The sequence below is a fragment of the Leucopleurus acutus genome (assembly GCF_964270905.1).
Source record: "Leucopleurus acutus genome assembly, chromosome: X".
Taxonomy (NCBI): Eukaryota; Metazoa; Chordata; class Mammalia; order Artiodactyla; family Delphinidae; genus Leucopleurus; species Leucopleurus acutus.
This window is the reverse complement of record NC_139148.1, coordinates 54,463,184-54,489,203: the sequence shown is the minus strand read 5'-3', so window position 1 is coordinate 54,489,203 and position 26,020 is coordinate 54,463,184. Positions and strand designations below refer to the sequence as shown.

At 41.7% G+C, this 26,020-nt stretch overlaps 1 protein-coding gene across 1 annotated transcript in view; it reads right to left on the bottom strand.

The window, feature by feature from the left end:
* ZC3H12B (zinc finger CCCH-type containing 12B) overlaps positions 1-24,496 on the bottom strand; it is a gene marked incomplete at both ends in the record, with an annotated part of 31,367 nt that extends 6,871 nt beyond the window's left edge. The window contains one exon of the mRNA XM_082864507.1: positions 23,892-24,496. Coding sequence (XP_082720633.1) covers positions 23,892-24,496 — 605 coding nt within the window. The remainder of the gene's footprint in view (positions 1-23,891) is intronic.
* Between the last annotated feature and the right edge of the window lie 1,524 nt (positions 24,497-26,020).

The window sequence follows — 26,020 nt, the reverse complement described above, 5'->3', positions numbered from 1 at the left end:
CTGACTTTTTACTTTACTTCCCTCTCTGATTCTATAAAAGAAACTGGCAACCAGACCCTAATAAGATGGGTTTTGGGGGGACCCTAGTCTGCCATCTTCTCAGTCTGCTGGCTTTCTGAATACAGTAGCTATTCCTTGTCTCAACACCTCGTCTCCCAGTTTATTGGCCTGTTGTGCGGCGAGCAGAGCGATCTTGGACTCGGTAACAAATTTAGCTTGGCCAGCCAGGAGCCTTGCTGCTTGTGGCTAGGCGGCGCCAGTCAGGGAATACTGGGGCTAGGCCCTAGCAGCTGCGGGGACCATTTGTCCTGAGGGTGTTCCCTTCAAAATTCCCTGAAGTGGCGCTGGCTACCCCAGCTCTTGGCAGTTGAAGCAAGGAACCGACAAACTTCTATAAATCGACAGACTCGATTTTGGAGAGTAAGTCACTCTGCCGTGCACATTAGAACATATTTCCCCCTCAATTTGGGCTTTTCCTTTACAGGACAAACCAGTTTGTTTGGTTGGGGTACCCTGTTGGAGAGGGGAATTGTTGGGGAACCGGTTTGGTGGGTTTGGTTTTGGTTTTGTTGATGTTGGAATTTGTGCTTTTTGTGTTGGAATATGTGTCTTTTGTGTTCTGGTGTTATAAAACTTATAAAAATGGGAAATACTCCATCTATCCCAAAGGAGAGCCCTTTGGGGCGTATATTAGATAAATGGGCAAAACATAGCTGTGAGCCTATGACTAAGAAAGATATGATATACTACTATAATAGGGTACAGATCCAATATATGTTAGGAACAGAAGAACAATGGCCCCTGAATGGCTCACTCAATTATTTTATTTTTATTTTTATTTTTTTGCAGTACGCGGGCCTCTCACTGTTGTGGCCTCTCTGGTTGCGGAGCACAGGCTCCGGACGCGCAGGCTCAGTGGCCATGGCTCACGGGCCTAGCCGCTCCGCGGCATGTGGGATCTTCCCGGACCGGGGCACAAACCCGTATCCCCTGCATCGCCAGGCGGACTCTCAACCACTGTGCCACCAAGGAAGCCCTCAATTATTATATGATATCGCAGTTAGAAGTGTTTTGCAAAAGAGCAGGGAAAAGAGATGAGATTCCATATGTAGAAGCATTTATGCTATTGCATCAGGAGGAAAAGGAGTCAGAGGGCTGTCACCTTATGGTGCAGCGGTCTGAAAGAAAACCTAAGGGGGAACCTATTCTACAAGGGGAAGAGGGAGAAAATGAGAGTGGGGATATGTTATTTCAAAACTTAAGCCTCCCTCTAGCCTATCCAGCTCTCCCAGCGGCCGAGCAAGCTGCCCCGGCAGTTGTTCCAACTGCCCTCTGACCCGTGCCGCCAACATATTCACCACCTCCTATTTACCTTACCCATGGGGATCAAATAATAGTTTCTATGTTAACCCCTGGAGCACAGGAACCTGGTTTAGTATCACCATCTAAGACCCGACAGAACACCCAATTTGGACCGGGAGCCGTTTCCGCAGCAGGGCAATTTCCCTTGCTCTGATATCCTCTAAGAGGCCCGGGGACTCCCTTGGACTTGAGGTGCCCGATTCTAACTTTCCCACAAGAGCCCCCAGGTAACATTGACAGTGAGGAATAAGTTGATTGACTTTCTAATAGATATGGTGTCACATATTCTGTGGTAAACACCATAGTGGCACAGAAAACATCTCAGTCTATCCTGGTCATGGGAGTTTCTGTAGAAGTACAAAACCATTTGTTCTTACAACCTCTAGAATGCCAGCTAGGGGACCTCACCCTACAGGGCCATGGATCCCAAATGAATATGGATCCCTCCTCCCCCTAGGTACAGGCCCTTTTGGCTATGCATTTCATGGCCCAGTCTGCCCCAGCCATCAGGTGCAAAATTCAGAAAGCAACTGCTGGTCTTCAGACTCCAAAGAACGATTTGCTCCAATTGGCTTATTTGTTTTTCAATAATAGGTATATGGCCAAAAATGCTGAATGCATGGAGAGAAATATGCAAAAGGCCCAAATGATTGCAGTGGTTTTGTCTGCTCAGAGACCACCAACTGTGAGGCTGGCTTTTCCTGGACCACTAGGCCCATGGATACCCAGACAGGACCAATATACCCTGTGTGGACAAAAGGGGCACTGGAAGGAGAGTTGTGATCGATGTGCCCTTTGCAAACAGCCAGGGCATTGGAAGAAGGAATGCCCCAGACATCAGAGAGTGATGGGGGCCCCTCAGCCATTGACGGTTTCACAATCAGAAGACTGAGGGAGCCCGAGGCCAAAAGTGGCTCTGCCTAGAGATACCATCTACATAATAAATGTTGAGACTTGGGTGGTGATTGATGTGGCAGGCCTCCTGATAGAATTTTGCTTATAGATACTGGTGCAACCTTTTCGGTCTTAACCCAAAGTATTGGAAAACTTAGTAACCATAAAGAGTATGTAATGGGGGTGTCAGGGAAAAGGCAGGGGCACACTTTCCTGGAACCCCTTTTGTGCAACATCAATGGCCAGCTGTTTTTACATTCCTTTCTGTTTGTGCCTGACTGTCCCATCCCTTTAATGGGAAGAGGTTTATTAACTAAGTTAGGGGCCACTATATTTCTTGAGGGGCAAGGGAACCACCCTCACAAATTTCTTAAACCTAGGGAAGATCCTCAAAAATATTTGTACATAGATTACCAAAATAGGAAGCCACTGGTCTGACTAAATTAATCACAGCTGATATTCAGAGCCTGATTGGAATTTTGGAAGAGGCCTTCTCCCCTAAGCTAAATGAGGAAAAGTAAAACTTTCCAACATAGGTAAATGGGTATGTTAGTCCTTCAATATCATTGAGGTAGCCACCCGATTCTTTGAAAAAAGAAAAACAAAACTGTCCTTGTTTTACAAATGTAGTCTTTACAAAACCAGGAGTGTGGCTCCAAAAATAATCCAAAGCCCACCAATCCTTTTACCACTCCCAAACCTTCCCTATTTATCTTAAGAGGCTTGTAAGTATTAAACAAAGGGGAAACAAAGTCATCCTAAGAGAAACTTGCCTGTATCTTTGAGATGCCAATGTGCTATCTGGTCTTCTCAGGAACCCTTATCTCTGCCATTGTTTTAAAATGCAAATTTTGAAAAAGAGGGTAAAGTAATTTAGAACTTGACTTGTTTTCCATAAATATTAGTAAAAAGGGCTTAGCCATCTAGACAAGCGAGCTTGATTTGTTCCATCTGCCAGAAACCCAATTTTAATCCAACCTCTTAAAAGATAGTTTCCTTACCCAGAGAGGGAAAAGAGGAAAGAAAATAGGCAGGCCCAATTATTGGCAGCCCTACAGGGGCAACCCCCATCCAGAGAAACCCTGACCCGTCCCAGCAGAAGCCAAGACAGATGTTGGGTTTGTAGAAAGCCTGGCTACTGGGCGGGGGGGAATGCTTCCACAAGGGCAAGCCTCCTCAGATGCCTTGTCCAAAATGCCAAAAAAGTGGCCGTTGGGGAGCCAACTGCCCCTTGGGCTAAAGGGCCCCGGGGCCAGGGGCAGCCCCTCAGATGACCCTGGATTGACGGGACCCTCCGCTCCAAATGGCCCCCCTGTTTAACGTCAGTATTACTGGATTGGAACCAAGGGCGAACCTGGATGTGGCAGGTAGGACCATATCTTTCTTATTGGATACAGGGGCCGCTTACTCTGTCCTAGTTTTCCTTCTCTGGACCCTTCTCCGACTCCTGTCAGGGTACAGGAGTCTCAGGTAAACTTACTACTAGGCCCTTTACTGTCCCTTTGTGTTGTTACTGGGAAGGATATACTCTCTCTCATTCCTTCCTGGTCATACCTGAATGCCCCCTTCCACTGTTCCCAGCAAGCTGGGAACCAGATTGCTACTTGGGGGAACCACCCCAGTAACACCCCTCCAGTTCTTAGTCTTAGAGACACAGCCCCCTCTGAGAACTGGCACACCAGCCTTAGATAAGTTGCCAGTAGACCCCCAGGTCTGGGCTGATAGAATCCCAGGGAGAGCTATAACCGCCTCCCCAGCGCTTAGCACCTTAAAGGAGCCAACCTCTTTCCCCAATCAGAAACAATATCCAGGGCTTCCCTGGTGGCGCAGTGGTTGAGAGTCCGTCTGCCAATGTAGGAGACACGGGTTCGTTCCCCGGTCCGGGAGGATCCCACATGCCGCGGAGCGGCTGGGCCCGTGAGCCATGGGCGCTGAGCCTGCGCGTCTGGAACCTGTGCTCCGCAACCAGAGAGGCCACAACAGTGAGAGGCCCGCATACCACAAAAAAAAAAAAAAAAAGAAACAATATCCAATTTGCCCAGAAGCCCAAAGGGTACTGCAGCCTCTCATATCCAGATTTTTACAACACGGGCTACTTATTCCTTACAGTTCTCCTTGCAACATCCCTATCTTACCTGTTAAGGAGCCAAATGGAGAATACAGACTGGTCCAAGACTTAAGAGCTGTCAATGAGGCAGTTGTCCCTCTCCATCCAGTAGTCCCCAACCCATACAACTTGCTGGGGACCATCCCAGGCACAGCCTCCTGGTTTACTGTGTTAGACTTAAAGGATGCTTTCTTTTCCATACCTCTGGACCCCCAGTCCTACTACCTCTTTGCTTTTGAGTGGCATGAGGAAGGGAATAGAGGACAACGCACCTGGACAGTCCTACTTCAAGGGTTCTGAGACAGCCCTCACCTTATTGCCCAGGCCCTGGCCAAGGACCTCCAAGATCTATACCTGGAGGAAGGGACTATCATCCAGTATGTGGATGACCTTATTTGCTCCCAAAACCATGAGAGAGCCTTAACTCATGCTACCCAGACCTTCAATTTTTTGGCCAAAAAAAGCTATAAAGTTTCTAAGTCTAAGGTCTAATTGGCACAGCAGGAAGTCAAATATCTGGGAGTAATCCTCTCCCCAGGGGAACGAAGTATCTCCCCATATAGAATACAAGGGATTTAGATCTGCTGGAACCAACTATCTGAAAGCAGCTCTGAGCCTTTTTAGGCCTCATGGGGTATTACAGACTATGGATTCCTAATTACGGATTAAAATCACAACCTTTTTATGAGACCTTGAAAGGAAAATCTGACTCTAAACCTCTGCTCTCGGGCCCTAACCAAACCCAAGATTTCTAACAGCTAAAGACATTACTATCTCAGGCCCCATTCTTGGGAATCCCAAGAACTGATAGACCTTTCCAACTATTTGTGGCAGAAAATCAAGGGATGGCTTTAGGAATCTTAACTCAGGAACTTGGCCCTGTCTGGAGACCTGTAGGATATCTGTCAATGAGACTGGACCTGGTGGCTACTGGATGGCCCAACTATCTTAGGGTAGTTGCTGCCTTGGCCTTATTAGTGGAAGAAGCCTCCCCTGACAGTATATACCTCCCATCAGGTTACCTCTCTCAGAAGAGAAAGGCCATTTCTTGCTCACAGATAGCAGGATCCTCAAATATCAAGCATTACTGTTGGAGAATCCAGACTTACGTGTCATGGTCTGTTCCTCTTTAAATCCAGCTACCCTGCTCCCCCTACCTGAAGAAGGTCTACCAGTTCACCAATGTGAAGATAATATATCATTCCTTGTTGCCCCGACCAGATCTAACTGATATTCCACTTACAAAACCTGAGGAGGTTTGGTTTACTGATGGAAGTAATTTTGTTTCTGAAGGATGTAGAAGGGCAGGGTATGTGGTGGTCTCCTTGACACAGGTTATTGAGGCCCGGACTCTTCCCCCAGGGACCTCAGCCCAATTGACAGAAATAATTGTTTTAACCCAAGCCTTAACCATGGCTGAAAATAAGGCCCTTAATATATATACTGACTCTAAATATGCTTTTTTGGTTCTGCATGCTCATGCTGTTATCTGGAAGTAATGTGGCTACCTGATGGTCCAAAACAACCCAGTTAAGTATGGACCTCAAATTCTCTCCCTCTTGGATGTAGTCCTCAAGCCTTTCCATGTACCAGTGATTCATTGCAGAAGTCACCAGAAGGGTGACGATGAAATAACAAAGGGAAATCGGCTAGCTGATCAGGCTGCCCGACAAGCAGCCCTTCAGCCCTTTGTGATAGAGGGTGCCTTAGTTCCTTCCCTTAGTTCTCTCCCTTCCCTGTCTTACCTGCCTAAGGAAATCAAATGGGCCATAAATCATGGGTACCACCTTGACCCAGATGGATGGTACTGGAGAGAGGACTTAACTCACCTGCCCCAGTCACTCCAGTGGAAAATTATTAAATTTTTGCATGAGGCCTGTCACCTAGGGAGAGATGCCTCATACCAGATTGTTTCTTCTATCTTCTCTGGGAAGGGACTTTACGATGTAGTTAATAAGGTAACCTCATCATGCCCTATTTGTCTGACTAACAATCCTCAGGGAAATAAGCCACCCCCATTGGCCCTTCTAGCTCAGAGACACAGAACATATCCAGGGGAAGACTAGCAAATGGACTTTACAATGGTTCCTCCCTACTGAGGATATAAGTACATTTTGGTGTTTCTGGACACCTTTACTGGTTGGGTGGAAGCTTTCCCCACCAGGACAGAAAAAGCTTCGGAGGTAGCCCAGAAGCTTTTAATTGAAATAATCCCTAGATTTGGCCTCCTGTTGTCTCTTCAGAGTGATAATGGTCCTGCCTTTGTTTACCAAATTATTCAGCAGATATCCAAGGCTCTAGATATTGAGTACCACCTTCATTCTTCCTGGAGACCCCAATCCTCAGGAAATGTAGAAAGAGCCAACCAACATTTAAAGAATACCTTAAGAAAAATAACCCAAGAGACCTCCCTTAGTTGGAAGGAAGCCTTCCCTATTGCTCTTTTAAGGGTCAGAACATCCCCAAAGGCCTTACTTAACCTTAACTCTTATGAAATGCTGTATGGTAGCCCTTTCTTATGAGGGGACCTACTGACATACTCTGTCACCTCCTTTGGACAATTCCAAAAAGCCCTCCAGAAACATGTGGTAAAAAGGCTTCCTTCCCCAGAGTCTTCTCCTTGCCTCTACTCTCCAGTAACACAAGTATCCATCAAAACTTGGAAGGATGGCTCCCCTGGTTCTCAACTTCAGCTGACCTGGAAGGGACCCTATCCAGTCTTGCTGTCTTCTCCTACAGCTGTTAAAGTACTTGGGATCGCCATTTGGATCAGCCTGAAGTGATCCACAGTGTCTTTAGAGGAAATATTTTGGTTTGCGGGTATACACCTCTTAGAGAGAAGCATTCTCAATCTTACCATCATGGTCCAGGAATCCTGGAAGGCTATGGTAGCAGCCATTGAGGAGCAACAGTCAGCCTTAGATTCTCTGGCTGAGGTGATTTTACAAAATAAGAGGGCCCTCAATGTTATAACACAGCAGTCCCCAACATTTTTGGCATCAGGGACTAATTTCATGGAAGACAATTTTTCCACAGACTGGGTGGGGGGCAGGGATGGTTCAGGCAGTAATGTGAGCGATGGGAAGCAGCAGATGAAGCTCCACTCACTTGTCCACCACTCACATCCTGCTGTATGGCCTGGTTCCTAACAGGCCACAGACCGGTACCGATCCACAGCCAGGGAGTTTGGGACCCCTGTTATAACAGCTGAGGCCGGGGGTGTCTGTGCCCTGTTAAATGAAACATGCTGCTTCTATGTTAATATCTCCAGCCAGGTTGAAGAAAACCTTCTGGCTTTAAAGAAAAACATCAAAATAATAGAAGATCTGAAAGAGAGAGCAGGACAGGGCCCTAGTTGGCTTTCTACCTTCCTCTCCTCCATGGAGACCCAGATATGGACATGACTGTTGCCCTTGTTGGGACCATTAGTCCTGACAGCCTTTGTTTTGTTATTAGGCCCTTGTATCATAAACCTACTTGTTCGACTCATTTCAGAACGCATACAGGCTGTTCGATTCCAAATGGTTCTGCGAGGTAGCTACCAGCCCATTCAGCCTGGCCCTGAGACCAAGATCTACATGGGACCCCTTGATGATCATCACTCCAGCCTACCTCCTAGCTGAAGGAGAGCAAGAGGAGGGACCCAATCAAGACTCCGCCCCTTAACAGCAGGAAGCAGCCAGAGCAGTCATCGCCCATGTCACAAAGAATTGGGTCCCATACTCTTGAGGGGGGAATGTTAGGTAGTTAGTCAGACATTAGCAGCAAGGAGGTGACAGTGGTGAAAAGACAAGAAGGAAACTATCAAGTCACACCCCAACCCTCTGGGCACCCTCCCCTGACATTAGGAGCAAGGAGGCAACAGTAGCAAAAAGACAAGAGGGGAGTAGTTGAGTCATACCCCAACCATCTGAGGACCCTCCCCTGACATTAGCAGCAAGGAGATGACAGTGGTAAAAAGACAAGGGGGGAATAGTCAAGTTATACCCCAACCATCTGAGGACCCTCCCCTGACCCCACCCAGAATGGGTGAAACTATGGTCAGGTGGTGGGCAATTTATCCTGATAAAGATAAAGAGGGAACCCAATAACACGAGGGAACTTCTCTGGGCTGCACATGCCCAGACCAGACAGGCGTATAGCCTATAGTAAACCCAAACTCATTATACCATCATTATAATAAAATCTGTAAGTGCTTTTGCCCATCTGGGTAGGCTTTTCTTAGTGAATTAAGGGTAAGGGCATGCACAATAATGAACTTGTTACATAGTTCGGGACTGTCAATCAAATAATGATCCCCTGTCACCCATGATCATGACCCACCTCCTCACAGAACGCTCCTTACAAACACTCTTAAGCCTGTACAGGAGTGCTGGTTTCACTTCACAGAAATAGCCCACTCTCTCTCTGAGAGTGTAACTATGCTTTAGTAAACTTTACTTTGCACTTAAGCCCAAAGTGGTAGCCTGCAATTCTTTGCTTGCTATCACAAGGACAGAGATTACTGGTCTGGGTCTACCTTTGACCTCCTTAGTTGAAGCTATTTGACACAAGGCACGTCAACCCAGTAACACTACATAAGGGCCCAGTATGCAAAGTTTAGAGATCAATAAATATTTAAGGAATAAATGAATGAAAAAATGGAAAATAAATCCTGCAAGATGACCTGTTTTAGCCTGAACCTGCAAAATGTCCTTTTGCAATTTTAAAAAGCTAGGACCTAAAATCCTATCTAAAAAGCAATATAAAACCTAGGACCTGAAAGTTACAGAATGTTTTAGGGACACTGCAACTCACTTTGTTCTGTCAAGTGGCTTAGATATGTCTCACGATCTAGGTTCCAAGCCAAATTCTGTCTAGCAGATGGGTCACTGGCCTCTCTTTCTGACTTTTTTTTTGTAGGGTTCAAATATTTGGGCTTCTCCTAGACTTAAAAAAGAACATGGTGGGGTGGCTTCCCTGGTAGTCCAGTGGTTAAGAATCCACCTGCCAATGCAGGAGGCACAGGTTCAAGCCCTGGTCTGGGAAGATCCCGCATGCTGCAGAGCAACTAAGCCCATGCATCACAACTACTGAGCCTTGGTGCTACAACTACTGAAGGCTGCATGCTTAGAGCCCATGCTCTACAGCAAGAGAAGCCACTACAATGAGAAGCCTGTGCACCACAATGAAGAGTAGCCCCCACTCACCACAACTAGAGAAAGCCCATGTACAGCAATGAAGACCCCACACAGCTAAGAAAAAAAAATATATGGTGGCGTTTACCTTTGAAAGCCTTAACTCCACTGAAATGGATCCCCCCCAACCCCCAAGGAAACATCTCTCTGAATGAACAAACCCTTTAGGATTTTACCATACATCAATATGTGAATTACAGGTACACCACTATTGCAAATGTTAAACAAATGCTATTAATGACAAAGCATCATGATTTCAATGCAGTCTCATCCAATACATTGAGGAAAAACAGACATCAGTATATAGTTTGTTTAAGTACCAATCTCATGATAAAGTTACAGGAGAATGGGGAAAACAAAATGAATTCAGATTAATGGCACTAAAAATCATGAGCAGACTATGGCACTGAACTTTTGACCGTGTGAAATGTGATTGCAGAATAAATGGGACTCATCAGTAACTTTCCTAGTCATACAAGGAAGAGATGCTAACAAGGACACAGTTGGCAATTAAAAAAAATATATGTTGTCCATTATGCACTATTTTAACATGCTCCTAAAAATAAGGTTGAGTGCTGATTTTTTTTTGCTCTCTTTAAGTTGTGTGAGGTATCTTTAACATAGTAAATCAACTACTATAAAAGACAAAAGTTTATCTTCCTATCAGCATGAGAGTTTACTATTGGCAAAGACTAGATATGTTGAAACTAATTACCTTGGTAATTAATCTCTTCATTATTCCTTACAAAGCAAAAGAACCATAAAGCGTCCTTCATAATCAGCAATCCTTGAACAGAATTCCAAATACAAGGAAGATCTTATATCACCATGAATTCAAAGTTCTCAAAGAAGTCCTGGGTTCTTCTCATCCCCACCCCCAAAACACAAAACACTTAAAGAAGAGTGGGTCTTGGGAAATGGGTCCAATCTAAAGTGTTTTGGGTGGCCTGATCTGGAAAAAACATTGATTTTAGCAGATCCATACCTCTTCCCCTCAAGAATCACTCTAGTTTATGCCTATTAGGGAGGGGGGCAAAGTTACCTTTGGTCCTTTGGGCACAGAAATCACTCTCTGCTTTTCACCGCCCATTGCATCATTCTGATTCCTGGAATATTGTGTACAGGTCACTTAACTTTCTTGTTACTATGCTTCTAGTTTCCCCTCATTAAAACAGGGGAGATGTCTAGCCTCCTTTACATAGCCTATTATGATGCTGTGATTTTTAAACATATTTTAAAAAGGGGGAATCAAGATGGCAGAGTAGGAGGACATTTGTGGGAGCTCACCTCCCCCCACAAACACATCAAAAATATATCTACATGTGTAGCAACTCTCACTGAAAACTAACTGGAGGCTGGCAGAAAGGCTCTTCTACAACCAAGCCTATAAAGAAAGATCTGCAAGGAGTCAGGCAGAGAGGAGAAGTGATCAGTTTGGGACCTGTGCTACTAGCGGGGGACACAGAAGTAGAGGGGTATATCATAGGCTTGGAGATACTCCCTAGGAAGTGAGTGGATGCCAAATATATGGTTCTAGCCACATATTTGGCATTCCAGCACTGGGGTCTCACACTGGGAAGATGAGTCCCCTTACCTTGTTTGAAAACTGGTGGGACTTACTAGAGGGGCTGTGAGAAACTGAGACTCCATCATGAACAGTATGCATGCACACTTCCTTACTCCCAGGAACAAGGCAAAGAAAGCATATTGAAAACAGCCTGGGACTCTGGCTGGTTTCTCACAACTGCCCCAGAATCCACTCCAGCCCTCACTGGGCTACTGTTCCAACTCCACTTGCTCTGGCTCTGCCCTCCACTAGGGTGGAGGTGCTGCTGCTGGGGGAGAGTGCACACTTAGAGAGTATGGGACCAGCTTGGACCCAACCCTTAGGGCTTCTACTCCAGTATCTTGGACCCCAGCCCCCATAGGGTGGTGACAACCATTGATCATAGGAGAAGCCCCAGCTCACATCTGTTTCTGGCTCTAGCTCCTCCATATCCAGCCCTACCACCAACTAGGGTGGTAGCTGTCAGCACACACCTGGGGAAGATGTGACCTGTGCTCATTTCAGATTCAGCTCTCCCACCAAAGTCACTGGGCACACACAGACTGCATAAGGACACTCCCACAGAAGAACACCGCTTCAAGATCAGGAAAAGTAACAGTTTCACTTAATTCTATAGAGACAGAGAAAGTTAAACAAAATGAGAAGACAAAGGAATGTGTTTCAAATGAAAGAAAAAGAACCTGCCTTTGAAAAAAACCCCTAATGAAAGAGAGGTAAATAATTTACTAGATAAAGAGTACAAACCATTAGTAATAAGAAGGCTAACTGAACTTGGGAAAAGAATAGACAAGCAAAATGAGAATTTTAACAAGGAGCTAGAAAATATAAAACAACTGGTCAGAGCTGAAGGATACAATAACTGAAATGAAAAACACACTGGAAGCAGACTAGGTGATACAGAAGATGGCATAAGTACCTGGAAGATAGTCTAATGGAAACCACCCAATCAGAACAGTAAATAGAAAAACAAAATTTAAAAAAAATGAGGATAGGGCTTCCCTGGTGGCGCAGTGGTTGAGAGTCCGCCTGACAATGCAGGGGACACAGTTTCGTGCCCCAGTCTGGGAAGATCCCACATGCCGCGGAGCGGCTGGGCCCATGAGCCATGATGGCTGAGCCTGCGCATCCGGAGCCTGTGCTCTACAACGGGAGAGGCCACAACAGTGAGAGGCCCGCGTACTGTCAAAAAAAAAAAAAAAGAGGATAGTTTAAGGGATCTATGGGACAACATCAAGCATACTAACATTCACATAAGGGTCACAGAAGGAGAGGAGAGAGAGTAAGAGGTAAAGAATGTAGTTGATGAAGTTATGGTTGAAAAATTCCAGAAGAAGAAGAGATTTCCATTCACAGGGAGCACAGAGTCCCAAACAACACAAACCCAAAGAGACACATACCAAGGCATATCATAATTAAAATGGCAAAAGTTAAAGACAAAGAAAGAATTTTAAAGGCAGCAAGAGAAAAACAAGAGTCACATACAAGGGAACTCCCCCAAAGCTATCAGCTGATGTTTCTGCAGAAACTTTGCAGGTCAGAATGGAGTGGCATGATATATTTAAAGTGCTGAAAGTGAAAAACCTACAACCTAGGATATTATACCCAGAAAAGATATTCAGAATTGAATATTGAAGAATTGAAGAAGAGAAAAAGCACTTCTGAGACAAACAAAAACTAAAAGAGTTCATCAGTATTAAACTGACCCAACAAGAAGTGTTAAAAGGTATTTTCTAAGTAGAAAATAAAAGGTTACAACAAGAAGTAAAAGTTTATAGGAAAGAAATAGTCCTGCTAGTAAAAGCAAATATATAGTAGATGTGGTGGATCAACAATTTACATAAGCAAGTATGAGACTAAAAGACAACAGTTGTAAAATAAACTATAATTACAATAGAGAGTTAAGGGGTAGACGTGATGATATAAAATATGACATAAAAAACACAAACTGTGGGGGGAGGGGAGTATAAAATGTAGATTTTTTAGAACGTGTTTGACTTAAATGACTATCAGTTTAGAACATGATCTATACATTTAGTTGTAGGTCAACATATACAAACCCCATGGTAACCTCAAATCAAAAACCTATGCTAGGGACTTCCCTGGTGGTACAGTGGTTAAGAATCCACCTGCCAATGCAGGGGACATGGGTTTGAGCCCTGGCCTGGGAAGATCCCACATGCTGTGGAGCAGCTAAGCCCGGGTGCCACAACTACTGAGCCTGTGCTCTAAAGCCCATGAGCTACAACTACTGAGACCATGTGCCACAACTACTGAAGCCTGTGTGCCTAGAGCCCATGCTCCACAACAAGAGAAACCACCACAATGAGAAGCCCGCACACCGCAACAAAGAGTAGCCCCCGCTCGCCACAACTAGAGAAAGCCCGCATGCAGCAATGAAGACCAAACACAGCCAAAAATAAATAAATAATTTTATAAACATCAACAACAAAACCTATGATAGATACACAAAAACTAGAGAGAAAGGAACACAAGCATACCATTAAAAAATCATCAAACCACAAGAGGAAGAAAAGAATAGAGAATAACTACAGAAACCACCAGAAAACAAGTAACAAAATGGCAATAAGTACATACTTATCAATAATCACTTTAAAAGTCAATGGATTAATGCTCCAAATTAAAAGATACTATATATACAAAACCCTAAAATCTCCACAAAAAACTACTAGAATTAATAAATGAATTCAGTAAGGTTGCAAGATATAAAATTAATGTAAAGAAATCTGTTGCAGTTCTATACACTAAAAATGAACTGTTGGAAAGAGAAATTCAGGAAACAATCCTTTCCACCATCACATCAAAAAGAATAAAATAGTTAGGAATAAAGCTACTTATGGAGGTAAAAGGCATGTACTCAGAAAACTGTAAGACACTGATGAGAGAAATTGAGGAGGACACAAACAGATTGAAAGATATACCCTGTTTTTAAATTGGAAGAATTAATACTGTTAAAATGACTATATTACCCAATGCAACCTACAGATTCAATGCAATCCCTAACAAAGTATCAAGGGCATTTTTCACAGAACTACAACAAATAATTTAAAAATTTGTATGGAAACACAAAAGACCCCTAATAGCCAAAACAACTTGAGAAAGAAAAACAGAGCTGGAGAAATAATACTCCCTGAATCCAGACTATACTACAAAGCTACAGTAATCAGAACAGTATGGTACTGGCTCAAAAACAGACACATAACTCAATAGAAAAGAATAGAGAGCCTAGGAAAAAACACACACTTATGGTCAATTAATGTACAACAAAGGAGGCAAGAATACACAATGGAGAAAAGACAGTCTCTTCAATAAGTGGTGCTGGGAAAACTGGACAGCTACATATAAGAGAATGAAATTAGAAAATTCTGTAACATGACATAAAAAATAAATTCAAAATGAATTAAAGATCTAAATGTAAGACTGTAAACCATAAAACTCCTAAAGGAAAACATAGGCAGAACACTCTGACATAAATCAGAGTGATATGTTTTTGGATCTGTTTCCCAAAGCAAAGGAAATAAAAGTAAAAATAAACAAATGACACCTAATTAGACTTAAAAGCTACTGCACAGCAAAGGAAACCTTTGACAAAATGAAAAGACAACCTACTGAATGGGAGAAAATATTTGTTAGTGATATGACTGATATGGGGTTAATGTCCAAAATATATAAACAGCACATACAACTCAACGTAAAAAAGCCAAACAACTCAATTAAAAAATGGGCAGAAGACCTGAGTAGACATTTTTCCAAAGAAGACATACAGATGGCCAACAGGCACATGAAAAGATGCTCAACGTTGCTAATCATCTCCGAAATCCAAATAAAAACTAAAGTGAGACATCACCTCACACCTGTCAGAATGGCTATTGTCAAAAGGACCACAAAAAATAACAAGTGTTGGTGAGGATGTGGAGAAAAGGGAGCCCTACTGTACTGTTGGTGGGAATGTACACTGGTGTAGCCATTATAAAAATACTAAGGCGATTCTTCAAAAAACTAAAAATAGCATTACCATATGATCCAGTTATTCCATCCCTGTGTATATATCTGAAGAGAACAAAATCACTGATTTGGAAGAAATATATGCACCCCAATGTTCATAGCAGCATTATTTACAATAGTCAAGATATGGAAGCAACCTTAGTGTCCATAAACAGATGATTGGATACAGAAGCTGTGGTGTATATACAATGAAATATTACTCAGCCTTAGAAAAGAATGAAATTTTGTCATTTGAAAAAATTTGAATGGACCTAGAGGGTATTATGCTGGGTGAAAAAATCAGAGAAACGTAATTACTGTATGCTACCACTTATATGTGGAATCTAAAAAATAAAACGAATGAAAATAGCAAAACAGAAACAGACTCACAGATATAGAGAACACACTAGTGGTTATCACTGGGAAGAAGGATGGAGGAGGGGCAATATGGGGTAGGAGATTAAGAGGTACCAACTGCTATGCATAAAATAAATAAGATACAAGGTTTTATTGTATAGTGCAGAGAACAGTCATAGGGAAATAGTCAATATTTTATAATAACTTTAAATGTAGTAAAATATAGAATTTTACTATACTGATTCAATACTATAAAATACTGAATCACTATGTTGTACACCTAAAATTAATATAGTATTGTAAATAACTGTACCTTAATAAAAAATAAAAATATAATACTCAAAAAAAGAATTCTGTATATCTATTCCCTGCTACTAGAAATTATGTCAGATGGATTTGAGAAGATGGTGGAAGAGTAAGACGTGGAGATGACCTTCCTCCCCATAGATACATCAGAAATACATCTACACATGGAACTGCTCCTATAGAACATGCACTGAATGCTGGCAGAAGACCTCAGACCTCCTAAAAGGCAAGAAACTCCCCACGTACCTGGGTAGGGCAAAAGAAAAAAAGAAAAAACAGAGACAAAAGAATAGGGATGGGACCTGAACCAGTGGGAGGGAGCTGTGAAGGAGGAAAGGTTTCCACACACTAGAAGCCCCTTCGTGGGCTGAGACTGTGGGTAGTGGAGGGGGGAAGCTGCAGAGCCACGGGGGAGAGCACAGCCACAGGGGTGCAGAGGGCAAAGCGGAGAGACTCCTGCACGGAGGATCGGTGCCGACTGGCACTCACCAGCCCAAGAGGCTTGTCTGCTCACCCACTGGGGTGGGCGGGGGCTGGGAGATGAGGCTCTGGCGTTGGTCGTATCGCAGGGAGAGGACTGGGTTTGGCGGCGTGAACACAGGCTGAAGGGGGCTAGTGCACCACGGCTAGCCAGGAGGGAGTCCAGGGAAAAGTCTGGACCTGCCGAAGAGGCAAGAGACTTTTTCTTCCCTCTTTGATTCCTGGTGTGAGAGGAGAGGGGACCAAGAGTGCTGCTTAAAGAGCTCCAGAGACCGGCGCTAGATGTGGCTATCAGCACAGACCACAGAGATGGGCATGGGATGCTAAGGCTGCTGCTGCAGCCACCAAAAAGCCTGTGTGCGAGCACAGGTCACTACCCACACCTCCCCTCCCTGGAGCCTGTGTAGTCTGGCACTGCCAGGGTCCCGTGATCCAGGAACAACTTCCCCAGGAGAACGCATGGCATGCATCAGGCTGCTGAAACATTACACAGGCCTCTGCTTGCCCCTCATCTGTACCCCTCCCTCACCCCAGCCTGAGTGAGACACAGACACCAAATCAGCTTTTCCTTTAACCCCGTCCTGTCTGAGTGAAGAACAGACGCCCTCAGGCGACCTACACACAGAAGTGGGGCCAAATCCAAAGCTGAACACCAGGAGCTGTGCGAACAAAGAAGAGAAAGGGAAATTTCTCCCAGCAGCCTCAGAAGAAGCAGATTAAAGCTCCACAATCAACTTGATGTACCCTGCATCTGTGGATTACCTGAATAGACAGCGAATCATCCTAAATTGAGGAGGTGGACATTGGGAGCAAGATATATTATTTTTTCCCCTTTTCCTCTTTCTGGGAGTGTGTATGTGTATGCTTCTGTGTGAGATTTTGTCTTTATAGCTTTGCTTTCACCATTTGTCCTAGGTTTCTGTCCATCCGTTTTTTTTTTTTACTTAAAAATTCTTTTCTTCAGTTATTTTTTATTTTAATAACTTTATTTTATTTTATCATCTTTCTTTCTTTCTATTTTTTTCTCCCTTTTATTCTGAGCCATGTGGATGAAAGGCTCTTGGTGCTCCAGCCAGGAGTTGGTGCTGTGCTTCTGAGGTGGGAGAGCCAAATTCAGGACACTGGTCCATAAGATACCTCCCAGCTCCACGTAATATCAAACAGCAAAAATCTCCCAGAGGTCTCTGTCTCAACACCAACACACAGCTTCACTCAATGACCAGCAAGCTACAGTGCAGGATACCCAATGCCAAACAATTAGCAAGACAGGAACACAGCCCTATCCATTAGCAGAGAGGCTGCCTAAAATCATAATATGTCCACAGACACCCCAAAACACACAAGCAGAAGTGGACCTGCCCACCAGAAAGACAAGATCCAGCCTCATCCACCAGAACACAGGCACTAGTCCCCTACACCAGGAAGCCTACAAAACCCACTGAAACAGCTTTACCCACTGAGGACAGACAACAGAAATAACGGGAACTACAAAGATGCAGCCTGTGAAAAGGAGACCACAAACACAGTAAGATAAGCAAAATGAGAAAACAGAAAAACACACAGCAGATGAAGGAGCAAGGAAACACCCACCAGACCTAACAAATGAAGAGGAAATAGGCAGTCTACCTGAAAAAGAATTCAGAATAATGATAGTAAAGATGATCCAAAATCTTGGAAATAGAATAGAGAAAATGCAAGAAACATTTAACAAGGACGTAGAAGAACTAAAGAGGAAACAAGCAATGATGAACAACACAATAAATGAAATTAAAAATACTCTAGAAGGGATCAAGAGCAGAATAACTGAGGCAGAAGAACGGATAAGTGACCTGGAAGATAAAATAGTGGAAATAACTATTGCAGAGCTGAGTAAAGAAAAAAGAATGAAAAGAACTGAGGACAGTCTCAGAGACACCTGGGACATATTAAACACACCAACATTCGAATTATAGGGGTCCCAGAAGAAGAAGAGAAAAAGAAAGGGGCTGAGAAAATATTTGAAGAAATTATAGTTGAAAACTTCCCTAATATGGGAAAGGAAATAGTTAATCAAGTCCAGGAAGCACAGAGAGTCCCATACAGGATAAATCCAAGGAGAAATATGCCAAGACACATATTAATCAAACTGTCAAAAATTAAATACAAAGAAAGCCTATTAAAAGCAGCAAGGGAAAAACAACAAATAACACACAAGGGAATCCCCATAAGGTTAACAGCTGAACTTTCAGCAGAAACTCTGCAAGCCAGAAGGGAGTGGCAGGACATATTTAAAGTGATGAAGGAGAAAAACATACAACTAAGATTACTCTACCCACCAAAGATCTCATTCAGATTTGATGGAGAAATTAAAAGCTTTACAGACAAGCAAAACCTGAGAGAATTCAGCAACATCAAACCAGCTTTACAACAAATGCTAAAGGAACTTCTCTAGGCAAGAAACACAGGAGAAAGAAAATACCTACAATAACAAACCCAAAACAATTAAGAATATAGGAATAGGAACATACATATCAATAATTACCTTAAATGTAAATGGATTAAACGCTCAAACCAAAAGACACAGACTGGCTGAATGGATACAAAAACAAGACCCATATATATGCCTCTCCTATGTTCTATAGGAGACCCACTTCAGACCTAAGGACACACAGAGGGTGATATTGAGGGGATGGAAAAAGATATTCCATGCAAATGGAAATCAAAAGAAAGCTGCAGTAACAATTCTCATATCAGACAAAATAGACTTTAAAATAAAGACTATTACAAGAGACAAAGAAGGACACTACATAATGATCAAGGGATAAAACCAAGAAGAAGATATCACAATTGTAAATATTTATGCACCCAACATAGGAGCACCTCAGTACATAAGGCAAATACTAACAGCCATGAAAGGGGAAATCGACAGTAACACAATCATAGTAGGGGACCTTAACACCCCACATTCACCAATGGACAGATCATCCAAAATGAAATCAAAAAAGGAAAAACAAGCTGTAAATGATTAAAGAAGATGGACTTAATTGATATTTGTCAGACATTCCATCCAAAAACAACAGAATACACATTTTTCTCAAGTGCTCAGGGAACATTCTCCAGGTTAGATCATATCTTGGGTCACAAATCAGGTCTTGGTAAATTTAAGAAAATTGAAATCATATCAATTATCTTTTCTGACCACAATGCTATGAGATTAGATATCAATTACAGGAAAAGATCTGTAAAAAATACAAACACATGGAGGCTAAACAATACACTACTTAATAACCAAGTGATCACTGAAGAAATCAAAAAATACCTAGAAACAAATGACAATGGAGACACGATGATCCAAAACATATGGGATGCAGCAAAAACAGTTCAAAGAGGGAAGTTTATAGAAATAAAATCCTACCGCAAGAAACAGGAAACAGCTCAAATAAACAACCTAACTTTGCACCTAAAGCAATTAGAGAAAGAAAAACAAAAAAACCCCCAAAGTTAGCAGAAGGAAAGAAATCATAAAGATCAGATCAGAAATACATGAAGGAACCGATAGCAAAGATCAATGAAACTAAAACCTGGTTCTTTGAGAAAATAAACAAAATTGATAAACCATTAGCCAGACTTATCAAAAAAAAAAAAGGGAGAAGACTCAAATCAATAGAATTAGAAATGAAAAAGAAGTAACAACTGACACTGCAGAAATACAAAGAATCATGAAAGATTACTACAAGCAACTCTATGCCAATAAAATGGACAACCTGGAAGAAATGGAAAAATTCTTAGAAATGCACCACCTGCCGAGACTTAACCAGGAAGAAACAGAAAATACGAACAGACCAATCACAAGCACTGAAATTGCAACCATGATTAAAAATCTTCCAACAAACAAAAGCCCAGGATCAGATGGCTTCACAGGCAAATTCTATCAAACATTTAGAGAACAGATAAGACCTATCCTGCTCAAACTCTTCCAAAATATAGCAGAGGGAAGAACACTCCCAAAATCATTCTACGAGGCCACCATCACCCTGATACCAAAACCAGACAAAGATGTCACAAAGAAAGAAAACTACAGACCAATATCACTGATGAATATAGATGCAAAAATCCTCAACAAAATACTAGCAAACAGAATCCAACAGCACATTAAAAGGATCATACACCATGAGAAAGTGGGGTTTCGTCCAGGAATGCAAGGATTCTTCAATATACGCAAATCAATCAACGTGATATACCACATTAACAAATTGAAGAAGAAAAACCATATGATCCTCTCAACAGATGCAGAGAAAGCTTTCGACAAAGTTCAACACCCATTTTTGATAAAAACCCTGCAGAAAGTGGGCATAGAGGGAACTTACCTCAACATAATAAAGGCCACATATGACAAACCCACAGTCAACATCATCCTCAATGGTGAAAAGCTGAAACCATTTCCAATAAGATAATGAACAAGACAAGGTTGCCCACTCTCACATTCTTATTCAACATAGCTTTGGAAGTTTTAGCTACAACAATCCGAGAAGTAAAAGAAATAAAAGGAATCCAAATCAAAAGAGAAGAATTAAAGATGTCACTGTTTGCAGATGACATGATACTATACATAGAGAATCGTAAAGGAGCTACCAGAAAACTACTAGATCTAATCAATGAATTTGGTAAAGTAGCAGGATACAAAATTAATGCACAGAAATCTCTGGCATTCCTATACACTAATGATGAAAAATCTGAAAGTGAAATTAAGAAAACACTCCCATTTACCATTTCAAAAAAGAATAAGATATCTAGGAATAAACTTACCTAAGGAGACAAAAGACCTGTATGCAGAAAATTATAAGACACTGCTGAAAAAAATTAAAGTTGATACAACTAGATGCAGAGATATACCATGTTCTTGGACTGGAAGAATCAACATTGTGAAAATGACTCTACTACCCAAAGCAATCTACAGATTCAATGCAATCCCTATCAAACTACCACTGGCATTTTTCACAGAACTAGAAGCAAATATTTCACTATTTTCATGGAAACACAAAAGACCCCTAATAGCCAAAGCAATCTTGAGAACGAAAAATGGAGCTGGAGGAATCAGGCTCCCTGACTTCAGACTATACTACAAAGCTACAGTAATCAAGGCAGTATGGGACTGGCACAAAAACAGAAATATAGATCAATGGAACAGGATAGAAAGCCCAGAGATAAACCCACACACATATAGTCACCTTATCTTTGATAAAGGAGGCAAGAATATACAGTGTAGAAAAGACAACCTCTTCAATAAGTGGTGCTGGGCAAACTGGACAAGTAAAAGAATGAAATTAGAACACTCCCTAACACCATACATAAAAATAAACTCAAAATGGATTGAAGACCTAAATGTAAGGCCAGACACCATCAAACTCTTAGAAAAAAACATAGGCAAAACACTCTATGACATAAATCACAGCAAGATCCTTTTTGACCCACCTCCTAGAGAAATGGAAATAAAAACAAAAATAAACAAATGGGGCCTAATGAAACTTCAAAGCTTTTGGCCAGCAAAGGAAACCATAAACAAGACCAAAAGAAAACCCTCTGAATGGGAGAAAGTATTTGCTAATGAAGCAACTGACAAAGGATTAATATCCACAATTTACAAGCAGCTCATACAGCTGAATAACAAAAAACAAACAATCCAATCCAAAATGGGCAGAAGACCTAAATAGACATTTCTCCAAAGAAGGTATACAGATTGCCAGCAACACATGAAAGAATGCTCAGCATCATTAATTATTAGAGAAATGTGAATCAAAACTACAATGAGATATCATCTCACACCAGTCAGAATGGCCATCACCAAAAAATCTAGAAACAATAAATGCTGGAGAGGGTGTGGAGAAAAGGGAACATTCTTACACTGTTGGTTGGAATGTAAATAGATACAGCCACTATGGAGAACAATATGGAAGTTCCTTGAAAATGTAAAAATAGAACTACCATATGACCTAGCAATCCCACTACTGGGCATACACTCTGAGAAATCCATAATTCAAAGAGAGTCATGTACCTAAATGTTCATTGCAGCTCTATTTACAACAGCCAGGACATGGAATTAACCTAAGTGTCCATCAACAGATGAATGAATAAAGATGTGGCTCATATATACAATGGAATATTACTCATCCATAAAAAGAAATGAAATTGAGTTATTTGTAGTGAGGTGGATGAACCTAGAGTCTGTCATAGAGTGAAGTAAGTGAGAAAGAGAAAACAAATACCTTATGCTAACACATATATATGGTGTCTAAGAAAAAAAATGTCACAAAGAACCTAGGGGTAAGATGGGAATAAGGACACAGACCTACTAGAGAATGGACTTGAGGATAAGAGGAGGGGTAAGGGTAAGATGTGACAAAGTGAGTGAGTGGCATGGACATATATACACTACCAAACATAAAATAGATAGCTAGTGGGAAGCAGCTGCATAGCACAGGGAGATCAGCTCGGTGCTTTGTGACCACCTAGAGGGGTGGGATAGGGAGTGTGGAAGGGAGGGAGACACAAGAGGGAAGAGATTGGCTTCCCTGGTGGAGCAGTGGTTGAGAATCTGCCTGCTAATGCAGGTGACACGGGTTCGAGCCCTGGTTTTGGAAGATCCCACATGCCACGGAGCAACTAGACCCGTGAGCTCAACTACTGAGCCTGCACGTCTGGAGCCTGTGCTTAGCAACCTTAGAGGCCATGATAGTGAAGAGGCCCATGCACCACGATGAAGAGTGGCCCCCGCTTGCCACAACTAGAGAAAGCCCTCGCACAGAAACGAAGACCCAACACAGCCAAAAATAAATAAATAAATAAATAAAAGATAACTATTAAAAAAAAAGGAAGAGATATGGGAACATATGTATATGTATAACTGATTCACTTTTTTATAAAGCAGAAATTAACACACCATTGTAAAACAATTATGCTCCAATATAGATGTTAAAAAAAATAGAAACCGTGTCAAATATTCTTTTTTTTTTCTTGCGGTACGCAGGCCTCTCACTGCTGTGGCCTCTCCCGCCGCAGAGCATAGGCTCCGGACTCACAGGCTCAGCGGCCATGGCCCACGGGCCCAGCCGCTCTGCGGCATGTGGGATCCTCCCTGACCGGGGCATGAACCCGCGTCCACTGCTTCAGCAGGCGGACTCTCAACCACTGCGCCACCAGAGAAGCCCAATGTCAAATATTCTTAATAACATTAATAGCCACATACTGTTGCATGATATTGCAGAAGGAGCATTGGAGTCAGATTCAGGTTTTAATACAAACTGCCATTTATTACTTGTGTAACCTTGGCGGTTACTTAACTTCTGAACTTGAGTTGGCTCACCTGCAGGTTAAATCATATATGCAAAGTACTTGGCACAAAATAGATTACAAATGTTAATTTCATTTCATTCATCTGAAGCCAGAAAACTTAAATCCTCACTTTGCTACATATTACCTATATCAAGTGTTCACAAGGAAGTCATTTAACCTTGCCGAGCTCTAGTTTTCTCATCTGTAAAATAAAGTTGCTATGAAGATTATATAGAACTGTATATTGAAATGTACCTCTAGATAGTCTGCTAAGCAATGTCTGCATACAGGGCAGTTTTAAAGAAAGAGAAAGAAAATATACCAGTCTTACCTCATTGCCACATTACTTCCATCTATGACAACTGGTCTCAAATTGTCACTGTTGTCTATTTCATCTTCAAGAGACAGTTCAGGGCTTGCAACTTCTCTGGAGCTGGGACCCCGAGGCACTAACAAACTCAAGTTGACTTGCCCTTCCAAATCACCTTTGTTTCCAAGTCTGACAAGTTCTGCCAGTACATCATTAATAAGCGATTCTGGACCCAGCTTATTCAGTACTAATTGAATCTGTTCCTCTGCATAGCCCAGCTTTAAAGCAAAATCCATCTTGGTTTGGTATTCTTTTTCCAAGTCAAGCTTCCCATCCTGTAGAATGCTACTCTGGGAGAAGCTTGGATGATCTAGGCAGGGTGATCTACAAAGCTGGCGGTGTGGCTTAGAGGGAATATCCTTTTTCTTCAACTGAACATCTCCAGGCTGGCAGCTGTTGTCATTACTGCTGCTTTTAAGGCTCATCTGTTCAGGGTCACTCTCAGAGTTCAACTCTTCAGAATCAGCATTATGCTGCTCTGTGTTCTCTTGCTTAGGCTGCTGCTTCTCTTCCTTGGAGGCATTCTTCTTCATTTTTGGTGTTTCCACTGCAGCTGTGGCCGTCATCCCGTTTAGTGGGCAATCTGAGGTCTAATCAGCTCTTTTTCTTTTTAGCCTTCTTGGAATCCATGTACATTGGCCTCCCTTTGTGTAAAATGGGGTGGTAGTGATGGCACAAGGGTTTGCCTGTTTGGTTTGTTATGTTTAGATGTTACCAGTTCCTACAAATAAACACACATACCATAATCATGTTTAGTAAACTTATGAAAAGTATTTTAGAACACAGTGTTTTCTTCCTAAGAAACTACAGTTGTCTGACATTATATTTTTCTGCTTATAATGATTGGACTCTTGAAATATTACCAAGCATCTTTTCAGACCACAATGATATGAGACTATAAAATTTACTACAACATAAACAACTAAAAGAAAATAATTGAACACATGTAGTCTAGACAGCATGTTACTAAATGACCAATAGGTCATTGAAGAAATCAAACAGAAAATAAAAAATATTTTGAGATAAAAATGTAAACACAATGATACAAATATCTATGGGACTGAAGCAAAGCAGTTGTAAGAGGGAAGTTTATAGTGATGCAAGCCTGCCTCAGGAAACAAGAAAAGTCTCAAGTAAAGAATCTAAACTAAAGGAACTAGAAAATTAAGAAGAAACAAAACCCAGAGTTAGTAGAAAGAAATGAATAATAAAGATTAGAGCAGAAATAAATGAAATACAGACTAAAAAGCAATGGAAAAATCAATGAAAGTAAGGCCTGGTTCTTTGAAAAGATATACAAAATTGATAAAACTTTAGCCAGACTCATCAAACAAAAGAGACAGAGAGGGCCTAAATAAATAAAATCAGAAGTGAAAAAGATGTTACAACTGACAGCACAGAAATACAAAGAATTATAAGAAATTTCTACAAAAAATTATATGCCAAAAAGTGGACAACCTGAAAGAAATGGATAAATTCCTAGAAACACAGTTTCTCAAGACTGAATCAGGAATAAATAAAAATATGAACAGACCAATTGCCAGTAATGAAATTAAATCTGTAATTAAAAACCTCCCATCAAACAAAAGTCCAGCATAAGATGGCTTCACAGGTAAACATTTTTAAAAGAGTTACTGCCTCTCCTTCTCAGACTATTCCAGAAAGTTGAAGAGGAGGGAATGCTTTCAATGCTGCTTCCAAGCCAGCATTACCCTGATAACAAAACTAGACAAAGCCAACATAAAAAAGAAAATTACAGGCCAAAATCACTGATAAACATAAATGCAAAAACACTCAACAAAATATTAGCAAACTAAATTCAACAGTAAGCTAAAAGGTTCACACACCATGATCCAGTGGGATTTATCCCAGGGATGCAAGGATTTTTCAATATCTGCAAATTAATCAATGTGATATACCACATTAACAAATTGAAGAATAAAAATCATATGATCACTTCAATTGATGCATAAAAAGCTTTTGACAAAATTTAACATCTGTTTATGATAAAAACTCTCCAGAAAGTGGGTATAGAGTTAAGATACCTCAACATAATAAAGGCCATATATACCCCAACAACCAACATTATA